Raw genomic sequence first — 23306 nt, 5'->3', positions numbered from 1 at the left:
CCCAGGCTGGTCTTCAACTCCTGAGCTTAAGCAATCCTCCCACCATGGCCTCCCAGAGGGCTGGGATTCCAGATGTGAGTCACCACACCTGATCAGATTAGTAGTTTCTTAGCTATGATACCAAAGACACAAGCAAGAAAAGAAAAAAATAGATACATTAGACTATATCAAAATTAACAGGTTTTTAAACATTTTTATTTTATTTTTTGCATCAAAGGGCACTATCAAGAAAGTGAAAGGACAATCTATGAAATGGAAGAAAATATTTACAAATAGGGTATCTGATAAGGTCCTTGTATTCAGAATATACAAAGACCTCTTACAGCTCAACAATAAAAAGGCAATTCAATTTAAAATTGGAAGTGGATTGGAATAGTCATTTTTCCAAAGAAGATATACAAATGGCCAATACACACAAGAAAGGATGTGCAACATCATCAGTCATCAGGGAAATGCAAATAAAACCACTTTACAAGTAGTACCACTTCACACCCACCAGCTTTTGTATCCACTTGCCAGTCTATAATCCATGTTGAATAACTGGCTGCCTGGTGAATACAGCTCATCTCAGAGCTGTCCATGAGCATAGGATTTATACACAGTGGTATGATACTCCACATCCTAGAGACCTATGACATAGCCAGAGTTTTTATTTTCTTAACTACTTTAAGACATTGGGTGGCCAAGCACAGTGGCTCACGCCCATAATCCCAGCACTATGGGAGACAGAGGTGGGCAGATCATGAGGTCAGGAGTTCGAGACCTGCCTCACCAACATGGAGAAATCCCATCTCTACTAAAAATACAAAAATTACCTGGGTATAGTGGCACACACCTGTAATCCCAACTACTCAGGAAGCTGATACAGGTGAATCGCTTGAACCCAGGAGGCAGAGGGGTTACAGTGAGCTGAGATCACCCCACTGTACTCTAACCTGGGCAACAGAGTGAGACTCTGTCTCAATAAATAGATTAATAAAAAGACACTGGACTGTAGCTCAGATTACACAAGTATCTCAATCTACAGGATATCAGTGAGGCAATAGGGAAGAGAAGAAAGGCTTTAATTTTTATATCCTGCTTTACCTTCCACTTCACTGTGTTGGAGTGTGGTGGACAAGCCCTCTCCCTCACTCTGCCATCCTGTTTCTTGTAGATATTTTCCATCATTCAGGTATGGATATCTGAGGTCTCTCTTTAACAGTGGTAGACAATTTCCTTGATATTCTTAATTGCTTATTTTTCCATTGACTTATAAATGAGAAAAATATACTAAAAATACGAGGCTATCAACAAATTCTGCTGGATATTGATTATAATCACAGTGACTGAGTTGTTAGGCATACATTTTAAAATCCAGAGTTACTGTGTATTTTTGTTTCTGCATGCTGCCTATCTGAAGTAAATTAGAGTCTCCACTGCCTGCTTCTACTGTAATGGCCTCATGTCATTTCTCTTCCCCAGTTTCCTTACACCCTCTGGTATATTTTATAAAATAATAACTTTTACTAAATACTGCTGTAAATTTCCCATGTATTTTGACATGCATGTAACAGTTCTAAAACAAAGAATTATCTCCCTTTAACATCTGAGAAAATTGAATTCAGAAAAGATAGTAATTGGCCCACAAAAATTCTGGACACTTAGACAATACACAAAGAGAAATTATCAAAGCATGATGCATATACAGTGGGGTGCTGAAAACAGTTAAGAATGATGATGGAAAAATTAGGCTTATAAAACCATTAGCATAAAGCATCATTCTCAAACCAGTCAAACATGGAAAGATAGTCTTAAAATTGTTAACAATGGTTGCCTCTGGAAATAGACCATATGTAAGCTTCTTTCTGAAGAAAATGGTGAATACAGGAACACCAGTGGCACACCTGAGGACTTGTAAGAACATAACTGACAGTATGGGTGCCATGGCTCACACCTGTAATCCCAGCGCTTTCGGAGGCCAAGGCAGGCAGATCACCTGAGGTCAGGAGGACCAGCCTGGCCAACGTGGTGAAACCTGGTCTCTACTAAAAATTAGCTGGGCGAGGTGGCACGTGTTTGCATTCCCACCTATTTGGGAGGCTGAGGCAGGAGAATCACTGGAATCCAGGAGATGGGAGATTGCAGTGAGCCAAGATCATACCACTGCACTACAGCCTGGGTGACAGAGTGAGACTCCATCTCAAAAAAGAAAAAAAGACAGAAGAGAATTGACAGAAGCAAACATCTTTTAAATGTATATTTTTTTGCATTATGAAATAGTTTTAATATACAGAAAGATACAGAGAGTAACAACTCATGTACTCACAACCAGCTTTATCAAATTATAAGAATTGGCTATACAATATTTGCTTATTTTTTAAAGAAAGAAATAATTATTTTCATTTGCATCCTTTCCCTAATCTCATTTGTCTTTCTCCCTTTGGGTCACCATGGTTCTGAATCTGAGGATTATTTTATGGATTCTTTTTATATACTATTTAGACATCAAAAATATACATAACACTAATTAGCATGTTTTCAAATTGTACATGGTATACTATGTTTACAAAATACTCTGTAGTTCAACTTCATTAAGGCTATTTTTGAGATTTACCCATGTTGACAGAAATATCTCTAGTTACTCATTTTAATTTGTATTCTATCTTGTATTTAGCCTAATGGTTAGATTGCTTTCAACTTTTCATTCTCACAATGCTGCAATGGACCATCATATATATCTCCTTGAAACACAAGGAGAGACTATGTAGAGGTTTAAACATGGAATTGCTGGGTCAAAGATTATTCACATCTTCCACTTTACTAGACATTACCAAATTATGCTAAATACAACTACTTCTAGTAGCACCGTATGAGTGTTCCTATTGCTCCACATCTTTCCAGTAATTGGCACTCTAATGCTTTTGCTAATGTGATGATTTTGAAATAGTTCACTGTGATTTTATTTTGCATTTCCCTTACTGCTAGTGAGGTATATAATTATCCTAATACCCCCAAATCAAATCTTTCTCTACTGGTTTGAACTGTCATCATACGCAGTTTCTACAAAGAGATTCGATAATTTTCTTGCTGTTCTTAAGAATTTATACCTCATAGAAAAATTTCAGAACAAACTTGTGAAGCTAAAGGGGAAAAAATACAATGAAACATTTTGGCTGGATTTGCAGTGAATTTGTTAATTAGGAAGAATTGCCAACCTTATTATCTTCAGTCTCTGCAGTCTAGGCTATATAATGCTCCTTATTTTCTTGTTGTTCTTCAGTTTTCTGGGTTTAGAGAATCTACTGATTTCTATTTAAGTATTAATTTAACTGTCTCAGCCTCTGGAATTTAACTCCATGGGAATGTAGCCTTTGTGTTGCTCACTGTCATTTTCTCATACCTAAAACAGTGTCTGACAAATAGTAATTACTCAATATTAACAGAATGAATGCCTATATTAATATTTGTGTATCTGTCTGTTGTTTTCTTCCCTTAATCCCCTTTTGATTTCAATTTTGCAATCACTGGGTTAAAAAATTTTTTAAACTTTATATTATTTTTTATAATATAGAACACTTTACATGCTTTTAAATTACCTGAATTTACCCATACAATTACCTGGGTGTGGTACTTTTTTTTTTTTTTTTTGAGACAGAGTCTCTGTCATCCATGCTGGGCTGCAGTGCCATGATCTCAACTCACTGCATCCTCTCCCTCCTAGGTTCAAGCAATTCTTCTGCCTCAGCCTCCTGAGTAGCCGGGATTACAGGCATGAGCCACTACACCCAACTAATTTTTGTATTTTTAGTAGAGTTGAGGTTTCACCATGTTAGCCAGGCTGGTCTCGAACTCCTGACCTTGTGATCTGCCCAACTCAGTCTTCCAAAGTGCTGGGATTATAGGTGTGAGCCACCGTGCCCAGCCAGGATGTGGTGCCTTTTTAAAGGGACCACATGAATTTCTATGTTTATTGATTTTTTTAGTTAATTGTGACCATTTCTATTGCTTCCTTGATCTAAATACAGGTTCTGCATTCTTCCCAGTGAATTCTATTTTTCTTATTTTAATTGGCTTATCCAATTCATTATCTTTAGAAACTTCCTAAAACTGGCTACTAGTGTTATAATTCCACTACCTGAGTTTATATCAACTACTCAGCTACAGAACAAAGACTGACAATTATGTTCTAAAATTTTCAGCTTTTCCAAATTCTAAACTGGTGTTTTGCAGGAATGCTGTACTTTGTCCATTAAGGAATCTTGTTTTGGTTGTGAGGAGTAAGAGTTAACATTTGTAGAGTATGTAAGACAGTGCCTGATGTTCAGTGGGCACTCAATATATGCTAGCTATTACCATTTATTGCATATCTGCTATATTTGACAGACTATATGAAGTACTTTACATGCAAATTTCTCATTTAATATGCATCAATCTATAACAGACACTATTTCACTTAATACTTACATTTCTACAATACAGTATCCTTTATTATTCCTATTTTAAGAATTAAAGAAAACCCTGAGGTTTAGATAAGCAAGTTGCTTACAGTCACACAATGCCATAGTAGTGGTAGAGCTGCGATTTTCCAGAATCTAAGCTCTTAGTCCTGGGAAGTACCTAGTGCCCAAAGAAGAGGATCAAATAAGGAATAAAATAAGGCTGAATGGTGTGTAAGAACCAGATAACAAAAAGCCTCACAATTTTAAAGGCTGTGAATGTTAGTCTAAGAACGGTAACAACAACAAAAAAAGAAGTTTTAACTGGAGACAGTAAATGTGTTTTCTTGTACTTTAAAAAGAACAATTTGAGGTTGGGCGTGGTGGCTTGCGCCTGTAATCCCAGCATTTTGGGAGGCCAAGGCAGACAGATTGCTTGAGATCAGGAGTTTGAAGCAGGACGTGGTGGCTCACGCCTATAATCCTAGCACTTTGGGAGACTGAGGCAGGCAGATCATGAGGTCAGGGGTTTGAGACCAGCCTGACCAACATGGTGAAACCCCAACTCTACTTAAAAATACAAAAGTAGCCAGGCGTGGTGGTGCCCACCTATAATCCCGGCTACTTGGGAGGCTGAGGCAGGAGAATCACTTGAACCTGGGAGATGGAGGTTGTGGTGAGCCAAGAGCATGCCATTGCACTCCAGCCTGGGTGACAGAACAGGACTCTGTCTCTGAAAAAAAAAAGAGAGAGGGATCAGGAGTTCGAGACCAGCCTGAGACCAACATGGCAAAACCCCATCTCCACCAAAAAATAAAAAAATTATCCAGGCATGGTGGTGCATGTCTGTAGTTCCAGCTACTCGAACCCTGGAGACACAGGCTGGGAGGCAGAAGCTGGAGTGAACTGAGATCATGCCACTGCACTCTAGCCTGGGCAACAAAGTAAGACATTGTCTTAAAAAGAAAAAAAAAACATCAGTTTGAGTGCATTGTGGGAAATGGATTGAAAGGTAGAAAAAATAAATACAGGAAGACCTGTTTGAAAGCTATATTAGTAATCAAAGTGAGATGAATCAGACCAAGGTAACAATATTGAAGATTAAAAAAAAGTGTAAAAATTCTTGAAATATTTAGGACACAGGGTCTATAGGACTTGGTGATTGACTGGGTTGGGTGGTGACAGTGACTCCCCAATGTGAATTCTCTGATGATGAGCAAGGTGTGCATGCTGCCTGAAGGTTTTCTTGCATTCCTTACATTCATAGGGTCTCTCTCCGGTATGAATTCTCTGATGTTGGGCAAGGGATCCACAGTAACTAAAAGCCTTTCCACAAACAGTACATTCATAAGGTTTCTCTCCAGTATGAACTCGCTGATGTTGAGTAAGGGATGAGTCATTGCTAAAAGCCTTCCCACATTCTATACATTCATAGGGTTTCTCTCCAGTATGAACTCTTTGATGCTGAGCAAGGTAGGCAATCTGGCTGAATGCTTTCCTACATTCCTGACACTTATAAGGTTTTTCTCCAGTATGAATTCTCTGATGTTGAGCAAGGTGTGAATTCTGGCTGAAGGCCTTCCCACATTCCTTACATTCATAGGGTCTCTCTCCAGTATGTATTCTCTGATGTACAGTAAGGTATGCACGAAGGCTAAATGCTTTCCCACACACATTACATTCATAGGGTTTCTCTCCAGTATGAACTCTCTGGTGTTGAGCAATGGATGATCTGTTGCTAAATGCTTTCCCACATTCAATACATTCATAGGGCTTCTCTCCTGTATGAACTCTCTGATGTTGAGCAAGGTAGGCAAATTGGCTGAATGCTTTTCTACATACCTTACATTCATAAGGCTTTTCTCCAGTGTGAACTCTCAGGTGTTGAACTAGATGTGCATTCTGACTGAAGGCTTTCCTACATTCCTTACATTCATAGGGTTTTTCTCCAGTGTGAATCCTTTGATGTTGAACAAGATTTGATCTCTGGCTAAAGGCTTTTCCACACTCTATACATTTATAGGGTTTCTCTCCAGTATGAATTCTTTGATGAAGAGTAAGGGATGAACTCTGGCTGAAGACTTTTTCACAGTCTTTACATTTCAAAAGTTTCTTCTCTGCACAGACACTCTTGGGCTTAATACCCATACATTTTTTTTTAAAGCTTCTCTTATGTGTATCATGTTTATGTACTTTCTCCGCTTTGGGGATTATGTTTTGTGCACAAAGCAGTGGGTTCTGATGAAAACTTCCCCAAGATTTATATTCTTGTTCTCTTTCATCGACAAGGGCTTCTTCATGAGTGATTATCTCTTCCTTGAAACATGCCTTCTGATTCCCTGGTTGCCTCTCAAAATAGCCCTCACATTTCCACTCTTCTCTCAAACTGGAGTACTCAAGGTTATACCTTGTGAGTGTTTCTATTATCTGCTGGGATTGATGTTCTTCATAAAAGTCCTGCTTTGAGGTTAATTCTTCAGTCTCACATAGAGGCTCCCAGCCTGAAAAGTAATAAGAAGAAAAAATGTCTCCTCTATTGAGTATCAGAAAGTACATTTAAGAAAGTCCATCTGTAAAGTAAAATGTGAATTTAATGGCAAGTAAAACCCACAAGAATATTGGCTTTTGCAGTTCTGAAGTGTACAAGAAGAGAAACTGAAAACAGGTCATACAGAAACCGAAGGAGGAAAGATTAGAATTATAAAAGAAAAATCAGTAAATCTCAGGGCAGGAAGAAATTAAGAGATGTGGTCAGAGTGGGTTACAATGTTATGCCTGTATTAGGAAAGCAGACACTGAAATAGTCTCCATTCTTATAGCTGCTTCATTCAAGAACATTCACTGAACAAATATTTACCTTGTGCCAAATTCTGTTCTGATGCTTTTAATATCAATAAACAAAGATCCTTACCTTTAGGGATGTTATTTTCTTAAAAGAGACAGAAAATAAGTGATAAGTAAATTTTATTTTATGTTAGAAGATACTAAAGTGCATCAGATAAAGAAAATCAGGGTAGGGGATGTCAGGAGTACTGATGAAATTAGAGCTAGGAATCATTAGTAAGTTCACATTTAAGCTAAGATTTGAAGAAAGTGAAGTCAGTCATTCAAGTTTCTGTGGAAAAAGCATTCAGGGAAGAAGCAGCAGCTGGTTTAATGACTTAAAAAGTAGAAGCATGTCTACTACGTTTAGGGAATAATAAGAAGGGCAGTGTGGCTATAGAGTGAGTAGCAGCATATAAAGTCAGGAAGTGAAAGGTAATGACAGTATTTAATCTTCACAGGCCTTCTAAGGAATTTGTCTTTTACTCTGAGATGGGTAGTGTATCAGTTCGTTTTCATGTTGCTATAAAGACACTACCTGAGACTGGGTAATTTATAAACAAAAGAGGGTTAACTGACTCACAGTTCTGCATGGCTGGGAAGGTCTCAGGAAATTTACAATCATGGCAGAAGGTGAAGAGGAAGCAGGCATCTTCTTTATAAGGTGGCTGGAAAGAAGGAGAGAGAGAGAGGGAAGGAACAAATGAGGCAAGGAGGGAGAGCGAGAGAGGAGAGAGAGAGTGAGAGGAAGCAGGGAAAACTGCCACTTTTAAAGCATCAAGTCTTGTGAGAAACTCCCTCACTATCACGAGAACAGCATGGGGAAAACTGCCCCCATGTTCCAATCACCTCCCACCTGGTCCCTTCCTCAACACATGGGGATTACACTTCAAGATGAGATTTGGATGGGGACATAGAGGCAAACCATATCAGATGGTAAATGTAGTTCCATCCAGATCTCATCTCGAGATGTAATCCCCAGTGCTGGAGGTAGGGCCTGGCGGGAAGTGACTGGATCATGGCGGTGGATTCCTCATGAATGGTTTAGTACCATCCTGTTGATACTGTCATGACAGTGAGTGAATTCTCATGACAGCTGGTCCTTTAAAAGTATGTGGCACCTCCCGCCTCTCTCATGTGCTCCTGGCTTTTGCCAAGTGATATGCCTGCTCTCCGTTCACCTTCTGCCATGATTGGAAGCTTCCTGAGACCTCCTGAGAGAAAGATGCCACTGTGTTTCCTGTACAGCCTGCAGAACTGACAGCCAATTAAACCTCTTTCTGTAGAAATTACCCAGTCTCAGGTATTATATTTATTTACAGCAGTGCAAGAACAGCCTAACACAGATGGAGACACATTGTAGTGGTCTCAGTAGAGGAGTAATATCTGGTTGCTATTCCATGAAATCACTGGAAGGTGGAAAACAAGGAGAAAAGCAAGGAAAACTATTATTATACTAGGCCAGCTAAGTGATAGATAATATTGATTCAGACCAGGGAGATACCAACAGACGAATAGTGAGGTGATTAGATCCTAGGTGTATTTTATAGACTGATCCAAGAGAATATTCTAACAAACTGAACCTGGAATGGATATAAAGAAATGGAAAAAGCATGCCTCCTGAGTTTATGGTCTAAGCAGTGGAAGGATAAAATAGCCACAAATAATAGTGGGGAAGGCCATGAGTACAGCAGGTTTGGGTGGCAAGGTAGGGAAGATCTGGAGTTCAATTTTAAGAATATTAAATTTAAGCTGTTTGTTAGACTTTGAAATGGAGACACTGAGTAGGCAGATAGACATGTGACACTGGAATTTAAGAGAGAGGTCTTGGCTCGAGATTTGAAATTGGAAGTTGTCAGCAGGTAGGTGGGATTTAAAGAAACTAAATTACCAAGAGGATGAGTGTAGATAAAAAGAAGAAAAAAGGGCAAGAAACGAACCTTACAGCACTCCAACATGAAGATATTTGACAAGAGGGAAGAAACTGACAAAAGAGATTAAGAAGGAGCAAATATAAACAAAAACAAATCAAGGCTCAGTACATTCATACCACAATATTAAAATATAAACTTGATAATATGATAATAAAAATCAACTTGAGCTGGACATGATGGCTCACACCTGTAATCTCAACACTTTGGGAGGCTAAGGTGAGAAGACTGACTGAACCAGGAGTTTGAGACCAGTCTGGGCAACATAGTGATATTTCGTTTCTACAAGAAAACAAAAAAAGCTGGCTTTGGTGGTGTGTGCCTGTAGGCGCAGCTACTTAGGAGGCTGCAGGAGGATCGTTTGATCCTAGGAGGCCAAGGCTACAGTGAGTAGTGATCATACCACTGCACTCCAGCCTGGGTGACAGAACAAGATCTTACTTAAAAAAAATCAATTCATTTATAATGATTACTCTCGTTTAAAGATTATTATTTTCAATAATAAAATGTACTATTACAATAAGACAGATAATATTGAAATACATTAGGCAAGAAATATCACCAAAATTATTAATAACAAATAATAGTAACCATTAAAAATAATTATGTATATGTAGTAGCTTGTCAAAACACCACAAATAAATCATTAATGAAAGATACATAAAGAATATAGGAACTATGGGGGAGATTACTGTATTATTTATACTTTTATAGTTTTATCTAATAATATTATTTCCAATTTTTGAATCAATTGTAAAAAGCAAAAGAAGAAAGCATAAAGAAAATAATTAACATTAGATATTTTTAACATTGACAACAACCACCACCACAAGGGAAAATACCCTAGAAATAAATTAACAAGAAATAAGCAAAATCTTTAAAAGTCAAATGAGGGACCTTCCCCTAACTAACTCCCCACAAAAAGTATGAATAATGGGAGAAGATGCACACCTTATTTTTTTACATGAAGATTCACCAATGTACATCCATTGATGTTCACTAAATTCATCTATTATTTCTATTCAATTACAATCAAAGCCTCATAATGACCTTTTCCAGAATCATGTAATAAAGAATCTGGCTGGCCTTTATTTCTGGTTCTCAGAAATTAACCTCTAAGCCCTGAGTGGTAGGAAAACAGTGCCAAAGGGGATCTTTGTAATTCAAAGTGGGCCCTGCAGGCCACATCTGATAGTTTGTACTAATGAGGTGCCTCATGGTAGGTCCCTAGATATTTTGTGCTAATAATATGACTCAGGATGGAGGCTAGCCAAGCCAGAAAGATCGATCATGTAATTAGAGGGTTGAGCCCCTGAGCCACCTTGATATTAAATCAACCTCTGGGACAAGAAGGAGTGTTGGAGACTGAGACATATAGTTAATGATTAAATAGATCATTCCTATATAACACAATTCCAAAAAAACTCTGGACACCGAAGTTCAGGAGAACTTCTTTGTATGGCAATATTTCTTTAAATATTTAATAATTTTTTAAGTATTGAGATGACTGGAAGGCCCCTGAGAATAACAGAAGCTTTGCATTTCCAACCCTCCAGATCTTGCCCTTGGAATCTCTCCTGGCCGGTTCTGATTTGTATTCTTTTGCTGTAATAAAACTGTAATTTTAATATAGCTCCTTCCTGAGTTCTGGGAATTATTCTAGTGAATTACCAAACCTGAGAGTGGGCTGAAGTGAAGGGTTCGCTGGGGACCTCCAAACTTGTGGCTGGCATCTGAAGTGACTGCATATTTGTAGAGCACTATCTTCTCAGATTTTTTTTTTTTTTTTTTTTTTGAGACGGAGTTTCGCTCTTGTCACCCAGGCTGGAGTGCAATGGCGCGATCTCGGCTCACCGCAACCTCTGCCTCCTGGGTTCAGGCAATTCTCCTGCCTCAGCCTCCTGAGTAGCTGGGATTACAGGCACACGCCACCATGCCCAGCTAATTTTTTGTATTTTTAGTGGAGACGGAGTTTCACCATGTTGACCAGGATGGTCTCGATCTATTGACCTCGTGATCTGCCTGCCTTGGTCTCCGAAAGTGCTGGGATTACAGGCGTGAGCCACCGCACCTGGCCCCTCTCAGATTTTAGAGTCTGACAAACTCCTTGCAAGAATGTCTTTTTAAAAAAAATCCTGAAGATCATTAAAAAATAAAAACGCCTCTAGTATTGACCATATGTAGACCAAAAAACAAACTTAAAAATGAAAAACATTAAAATCATACAACTATCTTATCTGATTACAATTAATTAAATAAATAAATCTAGAAATCAGTGGCAGAAGGGCGAATGATAAATCTACAAATATGTGAAAATTAAACAACACACTCTTACACAACTAAGAAGCAAAGAAGAAATTATAAGGAAAATTAGAAAATACCTTATGACAAATGAAAACCAAAGCACAACATATAAAATTTATGGGATACAGTGAAAATAGTGCCAAAGGGGATTTTATGACTGTAAATACTTACATTAAAAAAGATTTCAAATCAACAACATAACTTTACATTTTAACAAACTAGAAAAAGAAAAATAAATTAAATCCAAAGTTAGCAAAAGAAAAAAATAATAAATATTCAAGCTGCAATAAACAAAATAGAGAATAGAATAACAAGAGAAAATCAATAAAACCAAGAGTTTATGCTTTGAAAAAAAATCAACAAAGTCATAAACGTTTAGGTAGATTGACAAAGAAAAAAGAGAAAAGACTCAAGCAAATCAGAAATTAAGGAAGCTAACACTCCTACTAATTTTACAGAAACTAAAAAGGATTACAACAGAGTACTATGAACAACTATATGCCAGCAAATTGGATGTCTGGGATAGAAGGGACAAATTCCTGGAAACACACACCTATGAAGAATGAATAATAAAGAAACAGAAAAACTGAAGAGAGCTACAGTAAGAAGACTGTATCAGTCATCAATAAGTTCCGAACAAAGAAAAGCCCAGGATCAGATGGCTTAACTGGTAAATTCCATCAAACATTTAAAAAAGAATTAATGTTAATCTTCTTCAAACTCTAAATTGAAGAGAAGACATCCAAACTCATTTAATGAGGCCAATATTATTCCTGAGTAGCTGGGATTACAGGTGCCCACCACCACACCCAGCTAATTTTTGTAATTTTTTTTTTTTTTGAGATGGAGTTTCGCTCTTGTTACCCAGGCTGGAGTGCAATGGCGCTATCTCAGCTCACCGCAACCTCCGCCTCCTGGGGAGGTTCTCCTGCCTCAGCCTCCTGAGTAGCTGGGATTACAGGCACGCGCCACCATGCCCAACTAATTTTTTGTATTTTTAGTAGAGACGGGGTTTCACCATGTTGGCCAGGATGGTCTTGATCTCCTGACCTCATAATCCACCCGCCTCGGCCTCCCAAAGTGCTGGGATTTACAGGCGTCAGCCACTGCACCTGGCCAATAAAGTTGGACTCTTATAATGTACATAAAAATTAACTCAAAATGGATCAAGACCAAGAATATAAAACTCTTAGAAACAAACATAGGGGAAAAGCCTCATGACACTAGATTTGGCAGTGCATTCTTGGTTAAAACACCAAAAGTACAGGCAACAAAAGAAAAACTAAATACCTGGACTACATCAAAATTTAAAACTTTGGTGTAGCAGAGGACATTACCAACAGAGTAAAAAGACAACTCACAGAATAGAAGAAAATATTTACAAATCATATCTGATAAGGGATTAATATTCAAAATTTATAATCCAACAGCAACAACAAAAAAATTTCAAAAATAGGCAATAGATTTGAATGGCCATTTCTCCAAAGAAGATATACAAATGGCAACAAGCACAAGAAGATGTTCAACATTCTAATCATTAGGTAAACGCACACCGAATCCACAAGCTATCACCTCACACCCATTAGGATGGCTACTATAAAAAAAAAAGGAAAATCAGTGTTGATGAGAATATGGAGAAAAGTGAAACATTTGGACATTGTTGGTGAGGATATAAAAATAGTGCAGCCACTATGAAAATAATATGACAGTGTCTCAAAAAATTAAAAATAAAATTATATGATCTAGCAATTCCAATTCTGAGGATACACCTAAAATAACTGAAAGCAGGGATTCAAAGAGATACTTGTACACCCATATTCATAGCTCCATTATTCACAATATTCAAAAGGTATAAGCAGTCAAAGTGTCCATTGATGGACAACTGATAAAATGTGGTATGTACAATAGATTATTCATCCTCAGGAGGAAATTCTGACATATGCTATAATATGTATATAACTTGAGGACATTATGGTAAGTGAAATAGCCAGTCACAAAAGGACAAATATTGTATGATTCCACTTATATGAGGTACCTAGAGTAGTCCAGCAATATAGCAGACTAGTTATATTGACAAATCTTTCTGGTACAAAAAAGCTTACAATTTTGTAGAAATTAAAAACTTTCTTTTAGCTGCATTACCAAGCTAGCAAGAAATTAAGGTAAACTTTCTGAGGTCAAGCAGACTCTAGAAGGTACTTTCAAGTAAGGTAGAACTGAAGCTGGGAGCATCAATTTATCCCTGGTGAGTTTGGTCTTAGGCACATCTAACTGGAGTTTTAGGAAAAATAATCATAGAGAATGGGAGAGTGGCAATATGTGAAGAGATAATCGCTGATAATTTCCCAGAGCACATTAATGGTTAGATAAAAAAAATCACAGTAAATCCCAACAGCTGAAATTTACATCTACATACATCACATTGAAAATACAGAATAACTGGCTGGGCATGGTGGCTCACACCTGTAACCCCAGCATTTTGGGAGGCTGAGGCAGTCAGATCACCTGAGGTCAGGAGTTCGAGACCAGCCTGGCCAACATGGTGAAACCCTGTCTCTACTAAAACTAAACAATTAGCTAGGTGTGGTGGCAAGCACATGTAGTCTCAGCTACTTGGGAGGCTGAGTCAGGAGAATTGCTTGAACCCAGGAGGCGAAGTTAGCAGTGAACTGAGATCGCGCCACTGCACTCCAGCCTGGGCACTCAGGAGTCAGACTCCATCTGCACTCCAGAGTGAGACTCCATCTCAAAAAAAAAAAAAAAAAAAAAAAAAACAGAATAACCAGGGCAAGAAGGAAGTTCTTAAAAATTGCAAGAAAGAATATATTAATGAAAACTGACTTCTCAATAGCAAGAACAGAAGCCAGAAAAGCATGGAATAGTTTATTTAAAGCACTCATAAAAATAATCTGTCGCTGGGCATGGTGGCTCACACCTGTAATCCCAGCACTTTGGAAGGCAGAGGCAGGTAGATCACGAGGTCAGGAGTTTGAGACCAGCCTGACCAACATAGTGAAAGCCCATCTCTACTAAAAATACAAAAAATTAGTTGGATGTGGTGGCAGGCACCTATAATCCCAGTTGCTAGGGAGGCTGAGGAGGAGACTCCCTTGAACCCAGGAAGTGGAGGTTGCAGTGAGCCAAGATCGTGACACTGCACTCCAGCCTGGGCAACAGTGCAAGACTCCATCTCAAAATAATAATAATAATAATATAATAATAATAATAATAATGTCAATCTATGACTGAGAAAAAGTCAGATTTTTGTTGGAGTGGTGCGATCTTGGCTCACCACAACCTCCGCCTCCCGGGTTCAAGGGATTCTCCTGCCTCAGCCTCCCAAGTAGCTGGGATTACAGGTGCCCACCACCATGCCCAGCTAATTTTTTTTTTTTTGTATTTTTAGTAGAGACAGGGTATCATCATGTTGGCCAGCCTGGTCTCAAACTCCTGACCTCAGATGATCCACCCACTTGCCTCAACCTCCCAAAGTGCTGGGATTACAGGCCTGAGCCACTGTGCCTGGCTGAGGAAAATATTTTTTAAAGACTGAGAGGCTTATGAAACTGAGAGGAAATGGGACTTATTAGAAAGGAGTAGGCAAAGTGAGAGAAGACAGATAATTAAAAATAACAAACGTGGGAGAACATCCAAAAAGGCCCCAAATTTCTATGAAGACCTAGAACATTTGAGAAGAGTTTGAAATCCTGAAAAATGAAGAGGTGATACGTTTGAGTCAGGCTGAGCTGTCACTTGCAAAGATTTTTGCCTATTTCCTCTTCACTAACCTGAGCACAAGCCTTTTGTCAGCTCTCTCTTCACCATCCAGGGTGCTTTTCCTTGTTCCAACAATAATATCACACTTGGTTTGGAAAAGCAAAGTCCTGCAATATATGGAAAAAAATAGAATTTGTTCATGCAGTGGATATTCCATACTCACATTCAATCCTTTGATCATCCAGGAAAATGACATGCATTAGAAGGATAAGGAAGATGAAGCTTCCCCCGCATAAGCCAAGAATACTGCCAAATCCACAAACACTAAGCCATTTGTTGGGCAGCAGACATTCAGCCAAACTTTGCAGATGTTATCCAAAAACTCACAATAGTGGTAGCAAAGAGCCCCTTTTGAGCAGAAGCTCAATTTGGCAAGAAGATATCCTTACCCAGTGATACCAAGATCCTGTAGTTCTCCAGCATCACATTACTATACAGATGTCTTTGAGAAGAATCCAGACAATCCCACTCCTCTTGGGAGAAGTCTACAGCCACATCTCTGAAGGTCACCAACTCCTGACGTGAAACAAATGAAAGAACCATATTCACCTCATTTACTCTGCCCTGGGCACACTGGGCTCTCTCTCATACTACATCCTCAAATATATAACCATGTTATCATATTTGTATTCAGACCCTTTGTATGTCTCAGATTATTCCAGTATAAAATAGCAGTATTTCTACCCCAATTCCCTATTCCTTAACCCTGCTTTATTTTTCTCCACAGCAGTTAATTATTTTATTCATGGCCTGTTCTTCACCCTCCTCAACTTTATAAAATTTAAGCTCCATGAGAGCAGAGTATGTTTTGGCTTTGGTCACTGCTTTATTCCCAGGTACAGAATAGAATCTGGCACATGTGAGGCATTCAAATATTGACTAAATTGAATTAATCAATGAGTGGTTTGAAGAAAATTTCAAGAAACTAGAAGGGGATCAAAAATGATCCCAGAAAGTATTCGCTATATCTCTGAAAATTGTCCTAGACCAAGCAGAGCAGAGCATCAAGTCCATTAAAATTCAAATACTCTAATCCAGAGTTCTCAAAATTTTGTGTAAATAAATAGGTGTTCTACTCATCATATTGCTGCTGTCTACTGGGGTTAGAGAAAGTTCTGAAAAACTTGACTCTGGGCTGGGCGTGGTGGCTCACGCCTGTAATCCCAGCACTTTGGGAGGCCAAGGTGGTTGGATTATCTGAGGTCAGGAGTTTGAGACCAGCCTGGCCAACATGGTGAAACCTTGTCTCTACTAAAAATACAAAAGTTAGCTGGGTGTGGTGGTGCATGCCTGTAGTCCCAGCTACTCGGGAGGCTGAGGCAGGAGAATTGCTTGAACCCAGGAGACAGAGGTTGTAGTGAGCCAAGATTATGCCACTACACTCCAACCTAGGTGACAGTGCGAGACTCTGTCTGAAAAAAAGCTGCTGTCATGCCATTGGATTCCAGGTTTCTATAATGTGACCACTTGCTGATGAAACAAACATACATTATATAAGTATCAATTTATTTTTTTACAAAATTAAAAGATGTGAACCTGTCAATGTAACTTTTTGCATTTGACACAATTTTGTTACAGTTAAAGAAACTGTCTCTGGGCTAGGTGGCTCACACCTATAATCCCAGCACTTGGGAGGCTGAGGCGGGTATATCACTTGAGGTCAGGAGTTCCAGACCAGCCTGGCCAACTGGTAAAACCCTGTCTCTACTAAAAAATACAAAAATTAGCTGGGCCTGCTGGCATACACCTATAACCCTATAATCCCAGGTACTCCAGAAGCTGAGGCAGGAGACTTGCTTGAATCGGGGAGGCAGAGGTTGCAGTGAGCTAAGATTGTGCCACGGCACTCCAGCCTGGGCAACACAGCAAGACCTTGTCTCAAAAACGAAACAAAACAGAAAGAAAGAACTATCTCTACAGAAGCAAAATTCTTCAAGTTCAACACTTAGTAACCTTTTTTCTAACTTTATATGAAGTAGGTAAATCTCTCCCTCTCTGCTACTGCTAACAGTAGGGTTCATATGGTATACATACTTCCTAAAATGGTGTCCTTAGCTTATATAAATACATATAATAAATTTATAAATATTTATATATAACACACATTTTCCACTGATTCTTTATAGTCAACAAATAATTTCAATGTCAACATAGGAGCTTAAATTCTATTCTTAAAATATTTGACCCCTAACAAATGATGATGATACTTGGTTTCAAAATCTATTCACAATTATCATCAAACCAGTCTGAAGCAAAATCACAGTTCCCACTTTTTCCTGTTCTCTTTTTGCTCTTAAAGAAACATGGTCTCCAGCTGAGAGGATGACTTCCCTTCACGCCCTGTCACTGATGACTGTTTTATTCCCCACATTCCTGGTGCCACAGCACCTGAAGGTGAGGCAGGCCACCTCTTTGCTCTGGTTTCCAGGCCATTTCCTCTTCTCTAAAAGACATCTAGTTTTCAACATCAAGAAATTAGAATATGTCAATCATAGTCCCTCCTTGTGATAGCTATCTACTAATTCCTGATAGATACCAATTCTCTGTCATTTCTTAAATTCTTCAGCACCTGGCTCACTGTCACTCTCTTTAATGCCATTTCCTATCATTCTTCGGTCTCGTCAATATCCACATAAATAATACTCCCCACAATCTGGCCTCTCAGTTCTCTGACCCCTCTCTCCTCTAGTAGCCTTATCCTCCACACTTCTACAGTCATTCACTGCCATGGTCATGACACAGATCTTGTCATTACCAGGCAGTACCAAACCCTTCATAACCTCAATTATCCCCCTCTGACTTCTATCACCTATATCTCTTCTTTTTGAGATGAAGTCTCGCTCTAGTCACCCAAGCTGAAGTGCAATGGCACGATCTTGGCTCACTGTAACCTCAGCCTCCCAGGTTCAAGCAATTCTGCCTCAGCCTCCCGAGTAGCTGGGATTATAGGTGCCCAATGCCACTGGGCCTGACTAATTTTTATTTTTTTATTTTTTTTATTTTGGGTAGAGATCGGGTTTCACCATGTTGGCCAGGCTGGTCTCAAACTCCTGACCTCAGGCAATCTGTCCACCTCGGCCTCCCAAAGTGCTAGGATTACAGGCGTAAGCCACCACACCCAGCCTCTATCTCCTGGTTCTCAACTCTTGCCCTATGATACCCCAAACTGGATAGTTATCTGACTCCACCAGAAGTCAAATTCTGGAGAAGTGCAACTCATTGATCTTACCACTTTTTACCACTTTTTCACTGTTCCTCATCCCTGAGTACTCTCACTTCCCAGCACAATCATCTGTTATAATCACTCCCTGCATATGCCTTTGCCTTCCCTCTCTCACTTAACGTACTCACTTGGTTAAACTGCAGCCATCTTTCTGCTTACTCTGTGCCCATACTCTGCACAGCTGAACTCTACAGGAGAAAATCATACCAACCATACTAATTGGTCTCACTTTAAATTCATGATCACTTGACCTCATGTGGGCCGAAATACTGCATGATACATTTCTCTAGTCCATTCAGCCTTTTGCTAAATGACCGTTTGATATTGTCCCCTCTCTCTTCACACCTTCAAGACCTTCTTCCCCATGCTCACTCTCAGTGGACAATCTTGCATTTTCTCTCACTGAGAAAACAAAACCCATTGAAAGAGAATTTCCACAAACTCCTGCTACATCTACACATCCACCTACACCTGTGCTTATACACCCTAACATGCCCTTCTCCTATAATTGAACAACCCACTTTTCTAGAAAAGACCAAACACTCAGCTCCTCTCACCTACCTAAGCACATTGTTCCAGCAATTCCTTTTTCTCTATTCATCTTCAGATTTCCCTTTCTACTGAGTCTCTAACTTCAGCCTGCCAACATATATCCATTGTCCTGAAACCCTGTCAATTAGACTTTTTCCTTCACTTACCAACCATTTCTCTCCTTCTCTTACAGCTACTTTTTAAGAGTTGTCTGTGCTCCCTATTATTTCCACCCACCCCCTGCCTATAAAGAATGACACCATATGACTTAGGTGTTAACAGGATCGCTTTGGCTGCTCCATTGAGAACAGACTAAAGGAGAACAAGAGTGGATGTAGAGAGACAAGTTAGGAGAGTACCACAGAAACACAGCTGAGAGTCGATGGTTCAGAACATAATGGAAGCAGTGGTGATCGTAAAAAGTAGTCTGGGCCGGGTGCAGTGGCTCACACCTGTAATCCCATCATTTTGGGAGGCTGAGGCAGGTAGATCATGAGGTCAAGAGATTGAGGCCAGCCTAGCCAACATGGTGAAACCCTGTTGCTACTAAAAATACAAAAATTAGCTGGGCGTGGTGGCGCATGCCTGTAGTCCCAGCTACTCGGGAGGCTGAGGCGGGAGAATCGCTTGAACACGGGAGCTAGAGGTTGCAGCTAGCCAAGATCGCACCACTGCACTGCAGCCTGGCAATAGAGCAAGACTCTCTCTCTCTCTCTCAAAAAAAAGTAGTCTGATTCTGGATATATTTTGAAGTTAGAACCAACAAAATTTCCTGATGGAAGATTTTTAGCTTAAGCAACGGAGCCAGGGAAGTACGTAAGAGTTTCCTAGTTGAGTTCCCTAATTCTATCTTTGTCCTATTCAGTTTTTTCTCAGTAGCAGCCAGAGTAATCCTACTAAAATGAAAATCAGTTCACGCCACTCATGCTCCCAAACCGCCAATGCCTTATTTCACTGTTTGTAAAATGTTTGCATTTGTGATATCTCTTATGCAACCAAATGAAGATGTTTAGTAGGTAGTCAGATATACAGTCTAGAGTTCAAGAGACATCTGGGCTGTATTCAATTTGGTAGTTGTTGGCATCATGTACATGGCATTTGAAGCTATGAGACAGGATGAGATTACCAAGGTAGTAAGTGTAGATAGAGAACAGGATGAGGAACTAAGCCCTGTGACACCCAGTGGTAATGGGTGCTCACTAAAAATTTGAATGAATGATGTTTGCTTAGAGACGACAATGAGGAAGTTGGTCTGTATCCGTATCTGAGGGCAGCATCCCAGCCAGATTGAATAGCAAGTGTGAGGCCATGCGTTAAGAATGTACTCACAACATTACAAGGAAGCTGGTGTTGCTGGAACTGAGTTACTGAGTTAGACAGGGTCAGAGGGATAGTCAGGGACCAGATTATGCAGGGCCCTGCAGGTCAAGACGGGATTTAAGCATTTATCTTGAATGAGACAGGAATCCAATGGAGAGTGTTGATAAGTGACATGACTGGTTACCCAGAAACGTTTCAGCAGAAGGAAAATTAATATCTGCTTGTTCTGAAAAGCAGACAGGTATTCAGGAAAGAGAGAAAACACCAACGCACCTGGTACATGGCTTTAAGAAGCCCAACAGCCATTCTTCCTTCCTCCTGGCTCTTCTCTTGGGAAATAGCAGAGGCCTCAGATGACTGAGATGGGGAAAAGAACATTTGAAACTAGGCTTTTCTTGCAGCATCCAGTCACCAGTCTAGACTTTTTAGGCTTCTTTCCTCTTCTTGCAACCTTCCCTCCGATAGAGAGAGCATAATGGAGACCTAGGAATTTCTTTGCACACAATTTAACTCATACCTAAATCTTTTTTTTTTTTTTTTTTTGAGACACAGTTTCCCTCTCGTTGCCCAGGCTGGAGTGTAATGGCCCGACCTCGGCTCACCACAACCTCCGCCTCCCGGGTTCAAGTGATTCTCCTGCCTCAGCCTCCCGAGTAGCTGGGATTACAGGCATTCGCCACCACGCTCAGGTAATTTTGTATTTTTAGTAGACACGGGTTTCTCCATGTTGGTCAAGCTGGTCTTGAACTCCCGACCTCAGGTGATCCACCGCCTGGGCCTCCCAAGTGCTGGGATTACAGGCATGAGCCACCGCACCTGGCTGCCTAAATCATTTTTAATTCCTCAGCTTAACTGTTGTTAATGTTCTAGGTTTTACAAATACAGTCTTAGAGAAATGTAAGCTTTTACATAAAGACACAGAACTAATAAATAAGAGCACCAAGGTCAAATAAAAGAGTACCTGACCCCACAATCCTCTCCAATAAGATCAGTGATTCTGAAACTTGGTGGCATGTTGATATGACTTGGCTTTCAAAGCCTCTCGGTGGCACACAGTCTCTCACGCATTCCCTGACATACCCAGAGTGTGAAAAACTACAATGCCAGCCACCGTCTTACCCACGCCACAGTCAGAGGCCATAGGTATGGGCTGTCTCACAAGGGCACCCTTTCCCATACCGGCAAGGCTCAGACACCAGGGTATCTATCACAAGTGACAATCACAATCCAGTCACAAAGAGGCCGCGGGTATCGGCCCAACAGGGGACAGCGAACACTCGTTCGCTCCCGCCCTAACTCACAGCCTCACACTCCACGGTGCCATTGACTCCCTCGCACCCAGTCACACAGGACGCGGACAGGCACAAGCGGTGACAGCCTCGCACTGAACGGTAGAAACCTCCGCCCGCACCGGAGTCACACAGAGGGCCTGGAACGAACTTCCAGAGACCCACAAGCCACTCTTCAGCCTACTCCCTACCTGCAGAACTGAACTGCGGGAAGATCCCATTCCCGCCCCGAAGGCAAGGGGAATCTCCACTCTGCTCTCACCCCTACCCTGAGTTGGAGGGAACCCAGCCCCCGCGGGCCCGGAATGAAGCGCCTCAGCTGCCTCCGCCGCCGGAGGACACAAAGGGGCCGCCGGCCCAGCTCCCGCGGGGGCCGCTGGGAAACGTAGTCCGCAGTAGAAAAGGCCGCAGGGCCGCAGGATCTGGCAGCAGCGGTGCAGCTCCGCGTGGGATTCGTGATGTCGCCCCCTTCTCAGTAGGTCCTCCCACGCTGGCCTCTCCTCGGCCTTCCAGCCTGGAGCCCAAAAGTCCGGATTCCCTGCAGCTCTGAGCCTAGCTTGGCTACAGGGATGGGGCCCAGCGTCACACTACACGGACTGGTATGGAAGTGCGCAGGCACAGACGCTCCGCGCGCCTCCCTTAGCAACCAGGGCGGGGAGTTAACAGCAGGTTGGCCTCAGGGAAAAGGTTTGTGCGTGGGAACGCGCTACTGGCGCGTCTACACAAAGTGGGTGGGAGGCGAATTCCTAGAATTGTGCTGGATACCCGAAAAAAGTTGGTGGGGGCCGGGAGGTATGCTGCGCAAGCGCACTACACTCCTGACAGTCTCCCTGCTCGCTACCCTCGGGCAGGGCGCTGTGGTTCACGCCAGTAATCCCAGCACTTTGGGAGACCGAGGCGGGAGGATCACTTGAGTCAGGAGTTGGAGACCAGCCTGGCCAACATGGTGAAACCACCTCTCTACTAAAAATACAAAAAAATTAGCCGGGCGTGGTGGCACGCGCCTGTAGTCCCAGCTACTCAGGAGGCTGAGGCAGTAGAATTGCTTGAACCTGGGAAGGGGAGGTTGTAGTGAGCGGAGATAGCGCCACCGTACTCCAGCCTGGGCGACAGACCAAGACTGTCTCCAAAAAAAAAGGAACTCCTGACCTCAGATGATTCACCGACCTCAGCCTCCCAAAGTTCTGGGATCACGGGCGTGAGCCACCGCGTCCAGCTTCTTATCTTTTTATTAAAGGTATTAAGACCGGCCCCGTGTGGCTCATGCCTGTAACCCCAGCACTTTGTGAGACCCAGGCGGGAGGATAACTTTTTCGGGAGTTCGAGACCAGCTTGGGCAACATAGCGAGACCTCGTCTTTACTAACAATTATATAAAAAAAAAATCGACCAGGCCGGGTGTTCCGTGTTTGTAGTCCCAGTTACTCGGAAGGCTTGAGGCAGAAAATCGCTTGAGCCCGGGAGTTCGAGGCTACTGTGAGCAAGGATCGCGCCGCTGCACTCCACTCTGGGCAACAAAGGGAGGCTCTGCCAAAAAAGAAAAAATTAAGACTAAAGGCATAGAGCAGTTAAGTAGTTAGTGTAAGATGACACAGCTAGTAAGACCAAGTCTGTTTAGAATCCAGGCGGTCTGGCCACACTACTTTTCACTCACGATCCCAGGTCATTTACTCCAATAACACCGTCATAGT

At 41.1% G+C, this 23306-nt stretch overlaps 1 protein-coding gene across 4 annotated transcripts; it reads right to left on the bottom strand.

Annotated features, from left to right (window-relative positions):
* Positions 1–167: 167 nt before the first annotated feature.
* On the bottom strand, positions 168–21888 carry ZNF570 (zinc finger protein 570). Of its 4 annotated transcripts, XM_012436643.2 has the most exons (5): positions 21808–21888; positions 20601–20684; positions 15643–15769; positions 15265–15360; positions 168–6919 (listed from the first exon to the last, which is right to left on the bottom strand). In XM_012436643.2, the coding sequence occupies exons 1-5, from the start codon at positions 21835–21837 to the stop codon at positions 5565–5567; spliced, it is 1692 nt and encodes a 563-aa protein (XP_012292066.1). In that variant the 5' UTR covers positions 21838–21888; the 3' UTR covers positions 168–5564. The 4 variants fall into 4 exon arrangements, with proteins under 4 accessions (XP_012292066.1, XP_012292076.1, XP_012292086.1 ...); XM_012436653.3 differs by lacking the exon at positions 20601–20684 and having other exon boundaries at positions 21808–21884; XM_012436663.3 differs by lacking the exons at positions 20601–20684; positions 21808–21888 and adding an exon at positions 21289–21792.
* Between the last annotated feature and the right edge of the window lie 1418 nt (positions 21889–23306).

The sequence above is a fragment of the Aotus nancymaae genome, unplaced genomic scaffold (assembly GCF_030222135.1).
Source record: "Aotus nancymaae isolate 86718 unplaced genomic scaffold, 86718_ANA_hifiasm-v0.15.2.pri h1tg000028l, whole genome shotgun sequence".
Taxonomy (NCBI): domain Eukaryota; kingdom Metazoa; phylum Chordata; class Mammalia; order Primates; family Aotidae; genus Aotus; species Aotus nancymaae.
The sequence above is the reverse complement of the archived record's forward strand: the minus strand, read 5'-3'. Positions and strand labels throughout refer to the sequence as shown.

What these genes read in the sequence shown, in the direction of transcription:
- ZNF570 (XM_012436643.2), bottom strand. Translation starts at nt 21,837, where the DNA reads ATGGGATCTTCCCGCAGTTCAGTTCTGCAG. An exon ending in CCCGCAGTTCAGTTCTGCAG is followed by an intron (nt 20,685 to 21,807) that starts GTAGGGAGTAGG and finishes TCCCCATCTCAG; the next exon opens with TCATCTGAGGCCTCTGCTAT. An exon ending in TTCTTAAAGCCATGTACCAG is followed by an intron (nt 15,770 to 20,600) that starts GTGCGTTGGTGT and finishes GTTTCACGTCAG; the next exon opens with GAGTTGGTGACCTTCAGAGA.